The following is a 15,844-nucleotide window of genomic DNA, read 5'->3' as shown; positions in this document are numbered from 1 at the left end:
CCTCATTCATTGATGTTTTTTATTCTCAAAATAAAATTTGGGATGCAATTGGAAAATATTGTAATTTTAAAAATACACAAACATTAAAGTTTTAGATTTACCCTTTTAGCATAAATTCTACGTTCATTTGGGTGGGGAAGCTGTTTAGTTCTTTTGTAGGAAAAGTAAAATTACATTTTCCCCCCCCTTAGAAAGTTAAAAGTTGAGTAACCTATACAGAAAATTCTTTAATAATACGTTATGGTATTTTCATAAAACTCATGTGCACAAACTTTAATTTTTCAGTTACTCGCAGGTTCTCAGGTGAATGATCTAACACCTCAAAAACAAACAGCCCTTCATATCGCAGCTGCCCATGACCACAGCACTCTTTGTGAAATACTTTTGTCAAATGGTGTGGAGTTTGATGCTGTTGACACCAATCAAAACAATGGTAATATGCTTCTTTTTTTATGCTGTTCTGTACTTGACGACTTTTTCGGATTAAATGTAAGATGTGTGTATTTTAGCTGATTTTTCCGCTTTTACGCAGCAGTCCCAATTTTCACACATTTTGAAATCTAATTACATCTGTCTCTGTAAAACTCAACCATTTTTGTCTACTATAAGGTTCTACAGCCTAAACATCACTATTTTTGTGTTTACCGTTATTTTTAGTCTTTTCATATTCTGTAATAGCATTATTTTGCCACTTCCACTACTTGAAAATTTTAATTCAGTAAGTTGCATCAGAGTTGGTTCAAGCCAATAACACTCGTAAAAATTTGAATATAGTATTGTCATCTTTTTTATCTTGGGTTTTATGACAATTTAAAAAAAAAAAGTTGAGTGAAGACGTTTAAAGTGATAGAATATCGAAAGTGGAGAATGTTGATAGTATATTTATGCAAAAATTATGCCAGAGAATGCTGTGAGTTACTCTAATTTCATTGTTTTTTCAATTACTTTTAATCTTTCTTAAAACTTTGGCGATCATGCCATTGAGTTTAATTATAAAATATTTTAGTCTTGTCAATCATTTGCACTGTTATTTATGCATCATTCTTATTTTTGAGCAATTTTAATTGAATTTAAAAAATTTTATTTGAGGAGTAATCTTCACATAGAAATTTTACCGATACTTGTTTCCAAAAGTTGGAATGTATGCTGTTCAAGTCCTGTAATTTAGTATAAGAGCCAATGTCTCAATATGTAAGTTAATGCACAGTAAACTCTTTATCAGTCAGAATTTTTATGCTGTAGTCTTAGAATTCAAAACATAAAGCGCCTTTACTTTTTATCCGCTTCTTTTGAAGCCATGACCCTTAATAAGACCATTTTTTCTGTTAAATGTTTCTTTGAAGTTTTTGGATTAAAATTGGTTTCTGAAGAGAAATTCACATTGGTTATTGTATAAACATTAGTTCGGTTTTTTATTCCTTTCTTCATTTTTGAGGCAGAGAATGATTCCCACATTTAAAAATGAATGATTGCCTACATTTGAAGAAGTGTTGCATTCTATGGGATTTGACTACAACAGAATGGATCCAGAACATCTTTAGCAACAAATCCAGATTCAGTTTGTGCAATGATGACAACCAGGCTGTGGAAACCCATTCCCTAATCCTTCCTTTATTTTTGACGGCATACCATACTTGCAGCTGAGATGATATTTTGGGGTGCCACAGTATACACACCAAGGTCACCCCTAATATTGACCCACAACACCATGACAACTTAAAGGTATGTGTGTGGCATGCTTCACTCACATGTGTTGGCACTGATAGCAGAGCTCGCTGGAGCCGTTTTTTAGCAGGACAATGCCTGATCACGCACAGCAAGGGTGGCAGAAGACTTCCTTTTTCACGTTATTACTACTTTGGCCTGCGTCATTCCGATTCATCACGGATCAAACATATCTGAGATCCTTTTGGACATTTAAGTTGAACCACCTACGTGTTTGGTTGAATTAGTGACGTGTTTACAGTACCGTAAACACAGCTGCTTTGGCATTAGAGTCCTTCTTTGGTTCAAATTGAGAAAAAGAAGCAACATTCTCTGTAAACCTTCAGGAAGCAATTTTTACACATATTTTGACAGAATCTGTTTAAGACCAGCCTCAAGATTCAGTATTGCATACCAAGCAGCAGGGTCGTAGACAGGGTGGGGACCGTCGTGACAAATCCTCTCCCGAAATTCTAGGATTCATACTTTTTAGTCCTTCTATCAAAGAAAAATTTTTATTGTTTTAATAATTTCAAATGCTCTATGAAAATGAAATCCTTTGTAAATAATTTTTCACTTTAACAAGTAAATTTTATTAGTGTCAGAAAAAACAACCAGCTGTCATATGATAATAAATTTTGCAAATAAGGCCTAGGTTTTTGTACATATGGGTTTTTATTTTTTTCCTATGTAAATTGCAGGTTGTCAACGATTTAAATCAATTGAATTAAATCGATGATTTTAATAATGACTGAAATTATTTTTCAAAAAATAAATCATTAATTTAAATCAATTTTAAACTTAAACCTTAGAATTCCTCTTTAAATTTGAATTCCACAAATGCTGCCCTTTAATTAGTCAGTACAACCTTTCTTGCTTAAACTGATTTTTCCATATGGTTTTATTCTATACATTTTATTTTGTCCATATGTTTTTATCCTCACTTGTTTATCTATTCAAATATTCAGCGGCTGAAAATTTAAATTTTTAATCATCCGCTAGCATAGGCGTCTGGTGTAGCAAAAGAGTGAGGGATCAAAGTAGCTATATTAAGTCTTTTTTATAAATTAAAAACATCCTATCTACATAAAAGATACCTAATTTAAATTTCTTTTAAACCAACTTTTAAAGCTTTTTTCCCATACATTTGTTCCTGCTTATTGGAATATCGGTTAAGAGAAATATCCCACGTAATGTAATACATTTTTAATGTACCAAATTGTTGATGTCTATTAATTTAATCCTGTTTAATGGAATATCCTGCTTATTAGAATATTTTTTGTGGAAAATTGGCAATCCATTAAGCGGGCTCAACTGTACTCCTAATTTTTTACACTTTAGTTCACAGAATGTTTGTGGCTTTTATTAGAAATAACATTTTTAAAAGAGGGAAAGCAAAAGACATTTTCAAAGCATTCTTTGATTATACACTTCATTAATAAACATAACAGATTTACTTGATCGAACCTACCATTTTTAAACCAATCATACTTATGAATTATGATCAAATGCTTAGTTTTGATAAATTTTAATCAATTAATGCATAAATGATTCATATATTTTGGTGTAAAAATTTTTTACAAACCAGTCGAATAGAGACGTACCGAGTAGCACTTTGGCCGAGTAGCCGAGTACCGACTACTCGGCCGAGTACCGAGTTACCGAGTAACTCGGCCTTTCACTACTCGGCCGAGTTTCCCAGTACCATTTATGTTGAAAGAAGGACCACCGACACACATCAATGAATTTTGAACTTATTGAAATAGTAGTATAGACCTCCTTGTCCATATAATAGTTTTTAAACTAAATTCCTGCTGAAATTTAACTACAAAATTTTGCAAAAATATTTTTTAAATTAAAAATGAATAAATAAAAGGTATGACTTATCAAGTTGGAATTAAAACAAATTACACAAATTTATTCATTATAGGGCAATTCCACCGTTACGGACGTAACAATCACAGACTTTAAACACTCATAATTTCAATTTGGTTTCATAAAAAGCTACAATTTTTTTTTTCTGTTGTATAGTTGGGTGTTATTAATGCTATCAAAAATTTGGGTGCACATTGCTTTATTAGAAAAAGTAACAAAAATTAAAAACTGCCTGTTACGGACGTAACTCAGAAAACAGCAAAATGTATACATTGTCATACAATTGCCAATATTCCTGTGAATTATTCATAGATTTCTAAAATTTTCTTTGAAATACTTGTTCTAGAGATTTTAAGCTTTCTAAAACCATAAAGTTTTCATGGATACTGTTTGTAAAATTTATGATAGAAATTTATATATTTGTTACGGACGTAACAAAAAAGTGTTACGGACGTAACATGTCTGGTATACTAATTGCACAAAGCAAATAAAAGCTTATGTATACTAATAATTTTTGTTAAGAGAGTGCATTGGTCTAGATTAACACATTATTTTGACCATTTAAGCTACACTTTAATAGTTTTTAAAGATTTGGGGTGGTAGGGAGCAGCCCCCATCCATATACCACCATGTAAATAAATATAAAATATAAATTGGTGCGTCATAAAAAGTGAAATTATCCAAGAGGAAATTAAGCAAAACAAAAGTGGAATTATTCAATTACAAATAAATTTTTCAAATTTTTAACATGAACATGGAAGGAGAGCGGGGGGGGGGGGGGGTCTTCTACAAGGAAGAACTTTTACAGTTTAAGAATTTTCGATGATTTTCTCTTATCTCTCAACAAATACATTAACTGCCAAATTTCTTTTAAAGTTTAACGGTTGCCTTTGATTTCGATCGCTTTTTAATAGAATTGGCACGTTTTTGCCAAAGGTGGAAAAAAAACTGTCGAAACTGACATTGGAAAAATGCATTTTGGCCAACATTTGCCTAAGTAATCTAAATCTTGCTTCAAAACTAAATTTGCCTTATCTGAGGATCAGATGTAGCTAGTTTAATATTTAATATTTTTAACTCTAATCTAATTATGCTTTTCAATTTAAGTTTTAAAACTATAAAATATTCAACGCATCAATGAAACAGTAATCTAAATATTATTTTTTTGTGGAGAGTAAATAACAATAAAAAGTAACTCAGTAACTTTGGTTTAAACTATTAAACAGGACAAATTCTTATCTCTAAGTTAGTTTTTAAATTAGAAGTAATATCAATTTGGCTATGCTTTCAGAATGATAGAAGTTTGAAGAGAAAAACTATAACTAATATCTGTAATATAAATTTTAAAAAAAAACTTGATTGATAAAAATTACGCACAAAATGCTTTGGATTTCATCATGTTAAATGATCAAGGAATTTTCACAAAAATCTACTGGGAGAACACTATTTTTTTTTTTTTTTTTTGTGTCATAGTGCATTGATGAAGCAAAGTTTAAGAAATTAAGGAACCCTCTAGAATATTTTAATGCATGTTATTAAGCATTAATTGCTAATCTAGAATTATTAACACCAATTGAATTAGGATTTGGAGGACAAAAAAAATCTTACATCGAGAGGAACACCTCAGAGCAACAGTAGGATATCTTGTCTTATTCCTAGGATTAGATGTCTTAATGTTCTCTTAGGCGACGATGTGTATTTCAATTATTTTAAAAAATGAAATTAAATATCCACTAATATTTATAAAATTTTGAAAATTACAGTATCAGAAGTTTTGTTATATTATATTACATGTCATACCCTATATTTTCATTGCCTATCCTGTATTTTTTTTTCTTTTTAATTGAAAATATACATGTGTTACGGACGTAACGTACTGCTTTTTGTTACGTCCGTAACAAAAAATGTTACGTCTGTAATGCCATTTTTTTAAAAACTAAAGAAATTCTAATGTTTTAAACTATGGTAAACAATTACTCTGATGAATTGCTAAAAGGACAAAAAAGGATTTCTTTTAATTTTGATTTTTTAGGAAGCAACAACAACTTTTGCTAAATTTTTGTTACGGACGTAACATTGAACTTCATTTTTTAAAAATTTTAATTGCCTAATTTCATTTTGTAAAAAAATAAAAATAAATGCATGTTATTATAGTATTATGTTAATAATTTAAGCTGTACTGCAATTAATTTTGTTTATTTTTATTTTGCTATTAGAAATAAGCGTTTGAAAATGGGGTACTTTTTTCTGATTGTTTTGAAGACCCGACTATCATACTTCCAACTAGGAAAAAAATTTATTATTTAATTTTTATTAAAAAAGCAATGCAATATTCTGAAAATACACATTGCAAGCTTTACAATGATGTATAATATAGCAAAATAACTGCAATATGAAATTTTGACCTCCTGGTTTCACTTTTCATGGAATTGCCCTATAGGTCTAGTTCGATAAACAAATAATATTTAAAAGCAAAAAAACAAATGTGCAGGAACACTGCAGACACGTTTTTCTGTGTTACAAGGATCGTCTTTTCAGTGCATAACATGTGAACTAAAAAATGTAAAGGCATACGACAAAAAATTCGACTTTTGCCGGATGCCTTTAAATCAACAAGCTCACATTTTGTGCATTGAAAAAGAAATTCCTCGTAACGCCAAAACACGTGTCTGCAGTGATCCTGCACTGTGCTTCTAACGTTGTTTTATTTCCTTTTATTTTTAAAGCTAAGGTTTTTTTATATATCTTATAACTAATTTTAGTTTGTGTAGCAAAAATTCCATATTTGCACAATTTTTAACAAAAAAGTTTTATTAACTTTCTAGACATTCGAACCAAGATTTATTCCATTGAAGTATTTCAAACTTCATTATTCTCAAAATTTAAATTTGAATTGTAAATGGTTGCAGAAAATTATATATGCTTGAGCTTTTTTGTAAATTTAATTATATATTCAATTTTTTGCAACTACTCGGTATTGGCCGAGTATCTGATCAAAATTTGGCCGAGTACCGAGTACTCGGCATATTAGCCGAGTAGGCCGAGTACCGAGTAGTTACCGAGTACTCGGTACGTCTCTACAGTCGAATGTATTTGTAGCCTTTAAGAAGATCAATGTTTTTTTTGATACGGCGATTGTAATTACTTTTTAACTGTGACTTTTCATTTATTCTCCCGAAAGTTATCATAAAAGCCTTCATCGCATCCATTTGTAATTGTAAACCTATAGTAAACACTGTATGATGTATTATAGATGGTATAAGTGTACGCAGTCCTCTTATTTTGTTGAGTCAATAGTCTTCAGATAGTGAAAGTGATATAATAGATACTATATAAAAATACCATTACTCCCTGATGAGTGATTCCGTGTAATATTAATCACTATCAAATATTAATGAACTAATTAGTGAATTAAAATAATTACTTGATACTAATTTTTTATTCATTTTAGCTTAATTTTTACAAGCAGCATAATGTTGTTGTCTTGTGCTGGCTAGGCTGACAATTTGGGGCACGCTGCTTGACTACTCCAACTGTAATTTGATGTGAAGTCCGACTTTCACAGTACATACATGCCATAAGGACTCGTTTATAGAGTAGGCAACCATTCACAAGACAACACATTCACACAAAGAAAGGACAAGGACAGGAGAGAGAAAGAACATCCATGCTCGAGATCGGATTTGAACCTGGGACCTCCGTATTACAGTCACTCGTCACTCTCCTCTGACCACTAGACAGGGCGGGCGGCAACCAGCATAATAAACATAATTTTTAAACACTATTTTCCCCCTTGAATGCATGGCTGGAACCACCTTTGGCTCTAACAATGTTCCTCCCCGAAAAAATATCTTGCCTACGGCCTTGCCAAGCAGTCTGATTGTTCTCCACAAGGAGCAACACTACTGGTTTTGTGTTTCTTTTGCTAACATGTGTCTTTATAACCTCTCAGACTAATACATGCGGGAGCAGTTTTAGATCAGCTAAGAGTTTCTTAAGTACCTATTTATGAACACTATTCAATACTTTATGTAGTAGCATAATTGTACTTCTCATATCTGTTAAGGCTTTTATTTAAAAATTTCACAATTACAATAAATCTCCTCATTTAAAAATTAAGGCCTTCTTTGCCCCGGCATAAAAACTTGAAAAAAAAAGTCAGAGATTTGGAAAACAAAAGAAAAGCTAAAAGTAGAACTCTTAACAGGAAAAACACAAGAAAAACCAGGAATTTTTAACATTGGATTAAGAGAACGATTACAGACTCAACTCCTCAAGGCTGAGTTACATGGCTTTTATTATTTAAGATGAAGATGAACTAAAAGTTGCTGGATGTTTAGAAAACATGGAATATTCCCTGTACTAAATTATATTGCTTTCATTTTGTAATCATTTTCTTCTATCCATATTGTCCTTGTAAATATAAAAATTTGTTTCAGTCTGACAACTCCTTCTTGATCAGTCAATTTTTTTTATTATATAGTGTGTAATAAAAGGAAATAATTAAGTTTTGATAAAATGTCATGACAGAGGAAATCAAAGGAAACAGGCCTGAGCCATTGGAGATTGTAGTGGGAAAAGAAGCCTCTTTTGTAGTTAACATGTAGAAATTAGCAAAATTTTGCTTGTTTGTATTATGGATTTTACTTTTCACCTCAAATTTATTTTTTATTTCTGTAGTTTTTTCATTTGAATGGCATTTCATAACTTCCTAAGCTGAGTTCATATTAACTTAATTTCAAGCAATGATGACCTTTTTGTTTTCCAGCTCTGCACATTGCTTGCCAAAAGGGAAATTTGGCTTCGTGTCGTGTTCTGCTGACGGAATCTCAGATCAATGCTGAAGCTGTGAACTTAAGGTAATGTTGGAAAATGTTTGCAGTTAGAGCAAATTCTCAAGTGATAAGTCTTTTTTTATTATTATTATTTGCAAGGAAATGTTTCACATTGCGTGATGTGAAGCAAATTACCATGTCAAAATTTGACATAAAGCAAAAAGCATGCGTCAATATCCCTTGTTGGGATAGAAGATTGTTTTACATATTTTATTACTTTTCCTTGGTATTTTTAAATCGATGAAAGTATTTTAATGTCAACCCCTGAAAATGATTAATTGTGTCCCTGGAATGTGCTCGAGTCATTTTACCCAAGTAGTAAGTTAAAAAAGTTTATTGCATGCCATGGGCCCTTTCAGGTGCCAAATCAATATAGCTATGTGGTAACTGAATCAGCTACTTAATTATCTTTCTCATCATTTTTTAAAAGCTTCTGAATAGTAAAGAAAGGTTTTTGGAACTGCTAAAAAACTTTACAAGTTGCAATTTTTACTTAGAACTATTTTAGAACTTGTAAAATAATTAAAAGAATCGTTTACTGACTAAAAATTTAATGTGAAATGTAACATTTATTTGCTGTTAGATCCTGTAATGAAGTATTTAAAAAAAAATTGATAATATATATAGAAGAACAAGGAATTTGAAAACTTTCTAATTTTATTCATCTTACTTTTATCATAGTACCGTCTTTAAATCCAATCCAATTTTAATGTACTGGAATGTACCAAAGATTTACATTGTAAAAGAATGAAGTAAAATGTATGTTAAAAAAACATGGAATAATAGAGAGCATATGCAAATGATACTTTAAATTTCTCTGCTAAAATGAAATCCATGAATTACAGTGTCTGTGAGTCACAATTTTGACAAAAATATGCAAGCTTCATGGTTTGAAGAAATAGTTTAACAGCATTTTGAAGTTTCATTATTTACTTTCTGATGCATCATTTCCAATTCTTTCACTCTCACACACACACACACTTATCTAAGTAACTGTGAGATGTATATAGTCGACTCCCGCTACAAACGAATTTTAGAGCTAACGCGAATTTTTCGTCTATAATACGAATTTTTTAGAAGGAAGTATCGGCTTCGTTATTAGCCACTAAATATTGATTTCGTGAATACTATTGCATCCCTTTAGGCCTCACTTACAGCGAAAGTTTCCACATCAAACTAGTCTACACATCGCGTTGTTAGTCACTCAGCATCATTCATTTATTTAATTTTTTTCATTTGAAATATTAAAGTTGATGAAATATAATGGGACCTTAGTGGCACCTTCATCTAAACTTTGTGAAAATGGGAAGAAAAAGAAAGTTTCTGATTTAAGAAAAGGGGGGTGGGAAAGGAGCTAACATTCTCGAGATGCTTGAACAACTATAAAACGTCAACGGTAGCGCGACAATAAATATGAGTGAATCTTCCATGCGTACTAATAAATATGTTACTGTATACAGTACCATTATAGTGCAACATTTTATTATTGCTACATACTGTGCATACTGTGTTTTATTTTATCTTTCCCTTCCGTTGATCATTCATTTTGTGCATCTTCGTATTTCATCTTGAATAAAACAGTTTATTTTTTTAAATACAGTAAAAGTTCAGTTTTTTATGTAAGAAACTGTGGTGTATAGTTGAGGAATGCTGTAAAGCAGTTTGAGAGCGTTCATAGATGTCTAAAAGAATTTGGTATGCTTCTAAAAATATTGCATACACATATTTTTCAACAACGCGGAATTTCGACTTACGCGAGGAGTCTTGGAACGCATCCCTCGCGTAAGTCGGGACTCAACTGTATCTCAATGCATTTTATCACCTGTGTAATTTTTTCCTTATTTTACCCTTTCAATGCCTTGCACAGAGGACAAAATCCTTTACATGTTTTATGCCAGTATGGAAAAGAAAATGCTGCAGCTATTTTTGAGTTGTTCATCGAATGTATGCCTGTTTATCCCATAGACACTACTGATGCTGAAGGCAATACACGTAAGTTAATACTGCTATCTTTCTCTTTCAAAATTAAACTCGTTTTTAATTTGATTGCTATCGCCTTGGACTTTTATAAACTGGGTTTAATGCTCATTTTAACTGCATAAATGTTGATAAATTTTTATTAAGTGGTTAGTAAAACATTAAAAGTTGACTTTGTGTACAGCAAGAGTTTTCAACGTTTCAGTCTCAACACCCTTTGAACACTCTAGCACCGTGGGATTCCTCCCCCCCCCCTCCCCTACTACCATACATTTTGCCAATACAACTACTACAATCAGAGAAATCAGAATTTAAAACTAACGCTGATTAGGGTAGCTGAAGTTAAATGAAAATAAAGATGAGCGCAAAATTGATTATCACTACACATAACTTTAATTTGAGCAAATTATTATTTGAACACATTTAGGGATTGCAATACCGAACCATAAAGGCAATGCGGGTATTCAGTATTTTTAAAAAGGGATACCGGAATACCAGTATTAATACCGGTATTATTTATTTTCCGAAAAAACATTCAAAAACATAATATTTCGTTGCTATATTTTCTTATTTGGTGCAAAAAAGTGCATTATTTACTAATAGTGAACAAATATAAAATGAAAGAACAGATATGATAATAAAAAAGTCAATAATAGCGAGACCTCGTATTCATTTAGAAAAGGATTTACCTAATTCTTGAAAGTTCTGCTCTAGTTCATGTAAGTCAGAAATTTAAGGCAACTTCATTTACCTATTCGAGTAGCATTGAAACCAAAAATGTATAACCAACAAAAAACTTTTTGAAAGATTCGTCTGAACAAAAGAAAAAGAAAAAAACAAGATTAAATAAACAGAATTTCTCTGCTAATACCTTTTTTAATTATCGTTTGCCAAATTCAGCTTTTTTTAATGTAATCTTATTTTCTAACTAATGTATTTGAAATAAATCCTATTCTACTGCATGTACAGTAGAAGACCATTATACGCGTCCCTTGGGACCAAAACTTTTGCGTTATACAGGTTTTGGCGTTATATAGGTCCTTTCACAAGTTTTGAAACTATCATTCAGAATATATCTATATCTTAGCACCTCAGAATGAGTTTTATCTGCAATGAGTATTAAAGCACTAATTATACAATTAGTCATTCACAAATATGTTTCCCAATCAAAAGAGAGTGAATTATCCTGAACTTCTGCTAGCTTCATGGTTTGCATAATAGCTGCATTTTCAAGAGTCATCTGGTATTTTCTTTTACTGTGAATACTAATTTTCATTTAAAAGCTTTGAATTAACATGGAAAGACAAAACACTGTTTCAAAATTCAATTAGCCTAACAATTTTTATGTTTGCAAGGCAAAACAGAGGGATTTTCTAAACTTCAAAACCTTTTGCTTAGTTCTGAAAAGCTGTGCGGTTTATAGCGAATTGAGTTATATAGGTCAGCGTTATAAAGGTATTCTACTGTATTACCAATGCTTTATAAATAATGACAGGAGAGTGACTTTTTTTATCCTTGTGTGCGAAGAGAGTGACATTTTCCTTACTACTTGCCTGTTACATATTCCCGGGATTATAATTAAGGTAAAAAATGATATTTTTCAATTCTAACCTCTTAGTTCAACTACACACTATGAGTACACCATTAAATATGCATAATTTAGTACTAAAAATTAAATTTGTGGAATGTTGATATAAATTTTTTAAATAATTTAAGTATATTTGAAAAACTATTGGAGACACGCCCAAAGAGTGACTTTCTGGTTATTCAAAAATAAATGAGTTGTTGTTTTAATAAGAATAGAACAACATCGGAAAAGTTATTTCTAACTATTAAAAAAAATAAAAGCAGTTCTAGGTCATACAATCCTTGTGTTAGGCTCCTGAGACATAATATTGTTAGGACTTTGGAGTCACCCATATGCTATTGTAGTACTTCAATTTGTAATTTTTAACTCTTAATATGAAATATTGTACATTTCAGCTTTGCTGTTAGCCTACATGAACGGAAATGGCAATTTGTGTAGGGCTCTTGTGCGTAGTGGAGCTTGTTTAGGAAGCTGTAACCGCCAAGGTGTAAATATCTTCAATACACAAGTAGCAACAAAGCAATTACTTTATCGACTGTTAGGTAATGTATTTGTATATTGCACTTTCTTGAAATCTATAGTTTTTGCTAAATATTTTTTTCGAAATTTAGGGAAATGTAATTTAAAGCATCTATTATAAATAGCTCTTTAAGCTATGCAAACCATTGGAAATAATGCTTATTTGTCTTTTTAAAAAACTATTCGAATTTCTTATCAAGAATTTCAAGTCTGCCATGTCTTTAAACCTATCAATATACAATAAAAAATTTACATACTGGACTGTCATTATTTAACCACTGATTAACTGGTAAAAGGTGTTAGTTTATGTTTAAAGGAAGAGCTAAAATTAAAAGTAGCCAAAATTTATAAAATAATAAAATTTATATTTATGTTTGAGTGTAACTTATGTTTATTTATTTTCAATGTTCTTTGTACTACTGTTGATGTTATTATGATTTCTAATGTTGCCATTCCACTATTATGTATGTGATTTTCTGACATGATTTCTTTGCAAACATCAGTAAAAATTTAGATGAAGTACAGTATAACCCTGATTTAAAGATTGTCAAAGGACTGAAAAAAGTTATCATTAAATCGAGGAACAAAGACATTCAATGCAGCCAAATCCAACAAAGTGAAATGTATCATTAAATTGAGCAAATCAATAAATCAAAGTGACACTGTAATTCAAATATTTTTGTTTTCTTTGGTATGATAACAGAGAATATCCAGGATAATTTTCAAAATTTTCACAAAATGTTAAATGTGGTGTTATGTGTGTGACTCAGAAAATCTGTAAATGAGCTGTGCCTCGTGTGAATTATTTAATTGCTGTAAAATTTTCAGTTTCGTTTTCTACATCTGTGCATTATAGTTAAATTTTTACTTCTACTTGTTTGCAAAATAATTCTTCCTTTTTGCTGTTATAAAATTTTTTTACACTTTTCTTAGATTTTTTGCCGAAAGAACCTCCGTGGTGTGAAGGGGAAACATGCATGGAGTGTACAGCAAAATTTGGGATTAAAACTCGTAAACATCACTGGTAATTGCTTTTTATATATTTTTTTTTCATTAGTATTTTTTTATTGAATTTAATGTCTTTTTTAAAATTGTTACCATATATACTTGCGTATAAGTCAAGAAATTTATAGCAAAAAATGATGTTTAAAGTTTGTGGGCCAACTTATACGCAAGGCAGAATTTTCTAAAATTTTCTGTAATTTTTTTAAGTTGGAAAAAAACACTCAAAAACATAAACATTTTCCCGTTTTTAGTCCATCTCTTTTCAACAGAGCTAAAGAAGTAAATACTTAAAAATTCTGCTATGATTTTACATGGTCTGGCTGTGAAATAAAGAATAAATAATTACAGTTAACAGTTGACTAGGCGAAAAGTGTGGGGATCGACCTATTCACAAATTTTCCCGATAGTCACAAATTATTGTTAATTTTTTTTAAATAATATAATATGACAACAACATGAAATTTTATTGATATAAAATCGAAATAAAAGCAACCAGTAAAAAAATCACAACAGCGAAATCGGACTCTTTACAAAAATTGTGGTAGCAAAAGTGAACCTTTGTGGGGCAAAAGAATTTAAAACATATTTATTACATTTCATTTTCCTCCTTTTTATGACCTTTAAATTCAAAAGTAGCGGCAAAACTCTCCCGTTTTTTCCAAAAGTAGGGACTTGACTTATACGCGGGTTTTCCTTTTTTTCCCAATTTTTCTCCTAAAAGTAGGGGGCGACTTATATGTGAGATTAACTTATACGCAAGTATATAAGATGTGTTATGTTTTAACTTTTTTAACTTCCCTCATTTGCATTTCCCTTAGCCGTCACTGTGGGAGAGTGTTGTGTGGCAAATGTTCCGATAAAGATGTTCCCATTCTGAAGTTTGGATTAAACAAGCCTGTCAGAGTATGCGAGCTGTGTTTTGATGTTTTGACAGTTGGAGCTATATAATTGTAATTTTAGCATAGAAAATGTTACTAACTAGTCAGACTCTGTTCATTAAACTGTATATTGTGGATTGATTTTAGGCCAACACATTACCAAAAAGCATCATTAGTCCTACCTTTTGGCTGAAAATTTATATTTTTTTACACTGTATCGAATTTGTTTTTAATCTTCAACAAAGATTTCAATGTTTTTACATCATTTGCCAAAATGTTTAAAAAAGTCTACCATTCTCTATGTATATCGAGGTTTTATAAGTTTGCACTGTTAATGTGAAAAGAAATCCTTCAAATTCATATAAATTGATACTGAAATAGTTTCTTGAATGGTTCTTTCATATCTGTTATTGCAACTTAATATGTCAATAGGGTTTTTATTTATCAAAATAAACTTAATTTATAAGATCTTGCCAAAGCTAAAGATTTGTTGAATACATTCATGCTAACCCTCTTCATCTAAATGCTGTATACATATGATACGTTTTATTTGTGTTCTGTTTTATCCCACACCTGTGTAATAGTAATTTGCCTGGAGTTTATTGTATTAATGAAATGATACTTATCTTTTTTAGATTTTTTAAGTTACTTTTTAAAATGTAAATAAAAATAGGCATAAAATTAATTGGTATTGTTGTATGTGTTTAGTATTGGGAAACTTAACAAAATACTTTCATGACTTATTGCTTAAACAATGTTTATTTTCTTATTAGATCATTTCAGAACATAAGACTTGAGCTAAAAATGTTGTGAGTCATTCCTTAAAAATGTCAACCTGTAGGCTAAAATTTCAAACTCAACCTATATTAATGTGTTATATACATCATTTTAAAGAAAGCATTCTGAATTTTTGCATCTTGTAACAGTGGTCTCAAAATGCATACCTTGCGTAGAATAATTACGCTTGAAGATCTTCAAGAACAATGTGTAAATATTGCCTATAAACCATTTAAGAAAGGCTCCCTACAATTTTTAAGCATTAATTTGATGCAAATATTTTTTCCCAATTATTGCTTATATTTTGCACTTATAGTTTCTTTACTTTCTTTCATTAAATTTTTAATTAATTTTGCTGAACCTAATTTGAATTCTGTGTCACAAAACACTATATTTTGCCTTATACACTTTTTATAGCAGTATAAAAACAAAAATTGTGCTTTATTATCTTCCTAAGAGCTACCTAGAATGCATTTAAAATATTGAGTTCTCATTAAATTATTTAATTAGTTATCAGCGTAACCAAAGTAACAAACTGTGTGTGATGAACGTAATTGCCTGAAACAAACACTGCATCTTTCAAACGTTTAGTTCAATAAGAAATAAATGAATTGTATACTTTAACATAATATTGGTTTTTTAATGTCACTGTTTAATATTTTGTAATTTTTACAAGAATTAACTCG

The 15,844-nt window shown here is 30.6% G+C and overlaps 1 protein-coding gene across 1 annotated transcript in view; it reads left to right on the top strand.

Annotated features, from left to right (window-relative positions):
• Positions 1 to 14,655, top strand: part of LOC129234429 (rabankyrin-5-like) — a 50,700-nt gene extending 36,045 nt beyond the window's left edge. Inside the window, exons 18-23 of the mRNA XM_054868429.1 lie at positions 286 to 433; positions 8,348 to 8,438; positions 10,282 to 10,406; positions 12,375 to 12,521; positions 13,432 to 13,522; positions 14,322 to 14,655. Coding sequence (XP_054724404.1) covers positions 286 to 433; positions 8,348 to 8,438; positions 10,282 to 10,406; positions 12,375 to 12,521; positions 13,432 to 13,522; positions 14,322 to 14,451 — 732 coding nt within the window. The 3' untranslated portion in view covers positions 14,452 to 14,655. The remainder of the gene's footprint in view (positions 1 to 285; positions 434 to 8,347; positions 8,439 to 10,281; positions 10,407 to 12,374; positions 12,522 to 13,431; positions 13,523 to 14,321) is intronic.
• The last annotated feature ends 1,189 nt before the right edge of the window (positions 14,656 to 15,844 follow it).

This window comes from Uloborus diversus, chromosome 1 (assembly GCF_026930045.1).
Source record: "Uloborus diversus isolate 005 chromosome 1, Udiv.v.3.1, whole genome shotgun sequence".
Taxonomy (NCBI): Eukaryota; Metazoa; Arthropoda; class Arachnida; order Araneae; family Uloboridae; genus Uloborus; species Uloborus diversus.
This window is presented reverse-complemented; position numbering and strand designations above follow the sequence as displayed.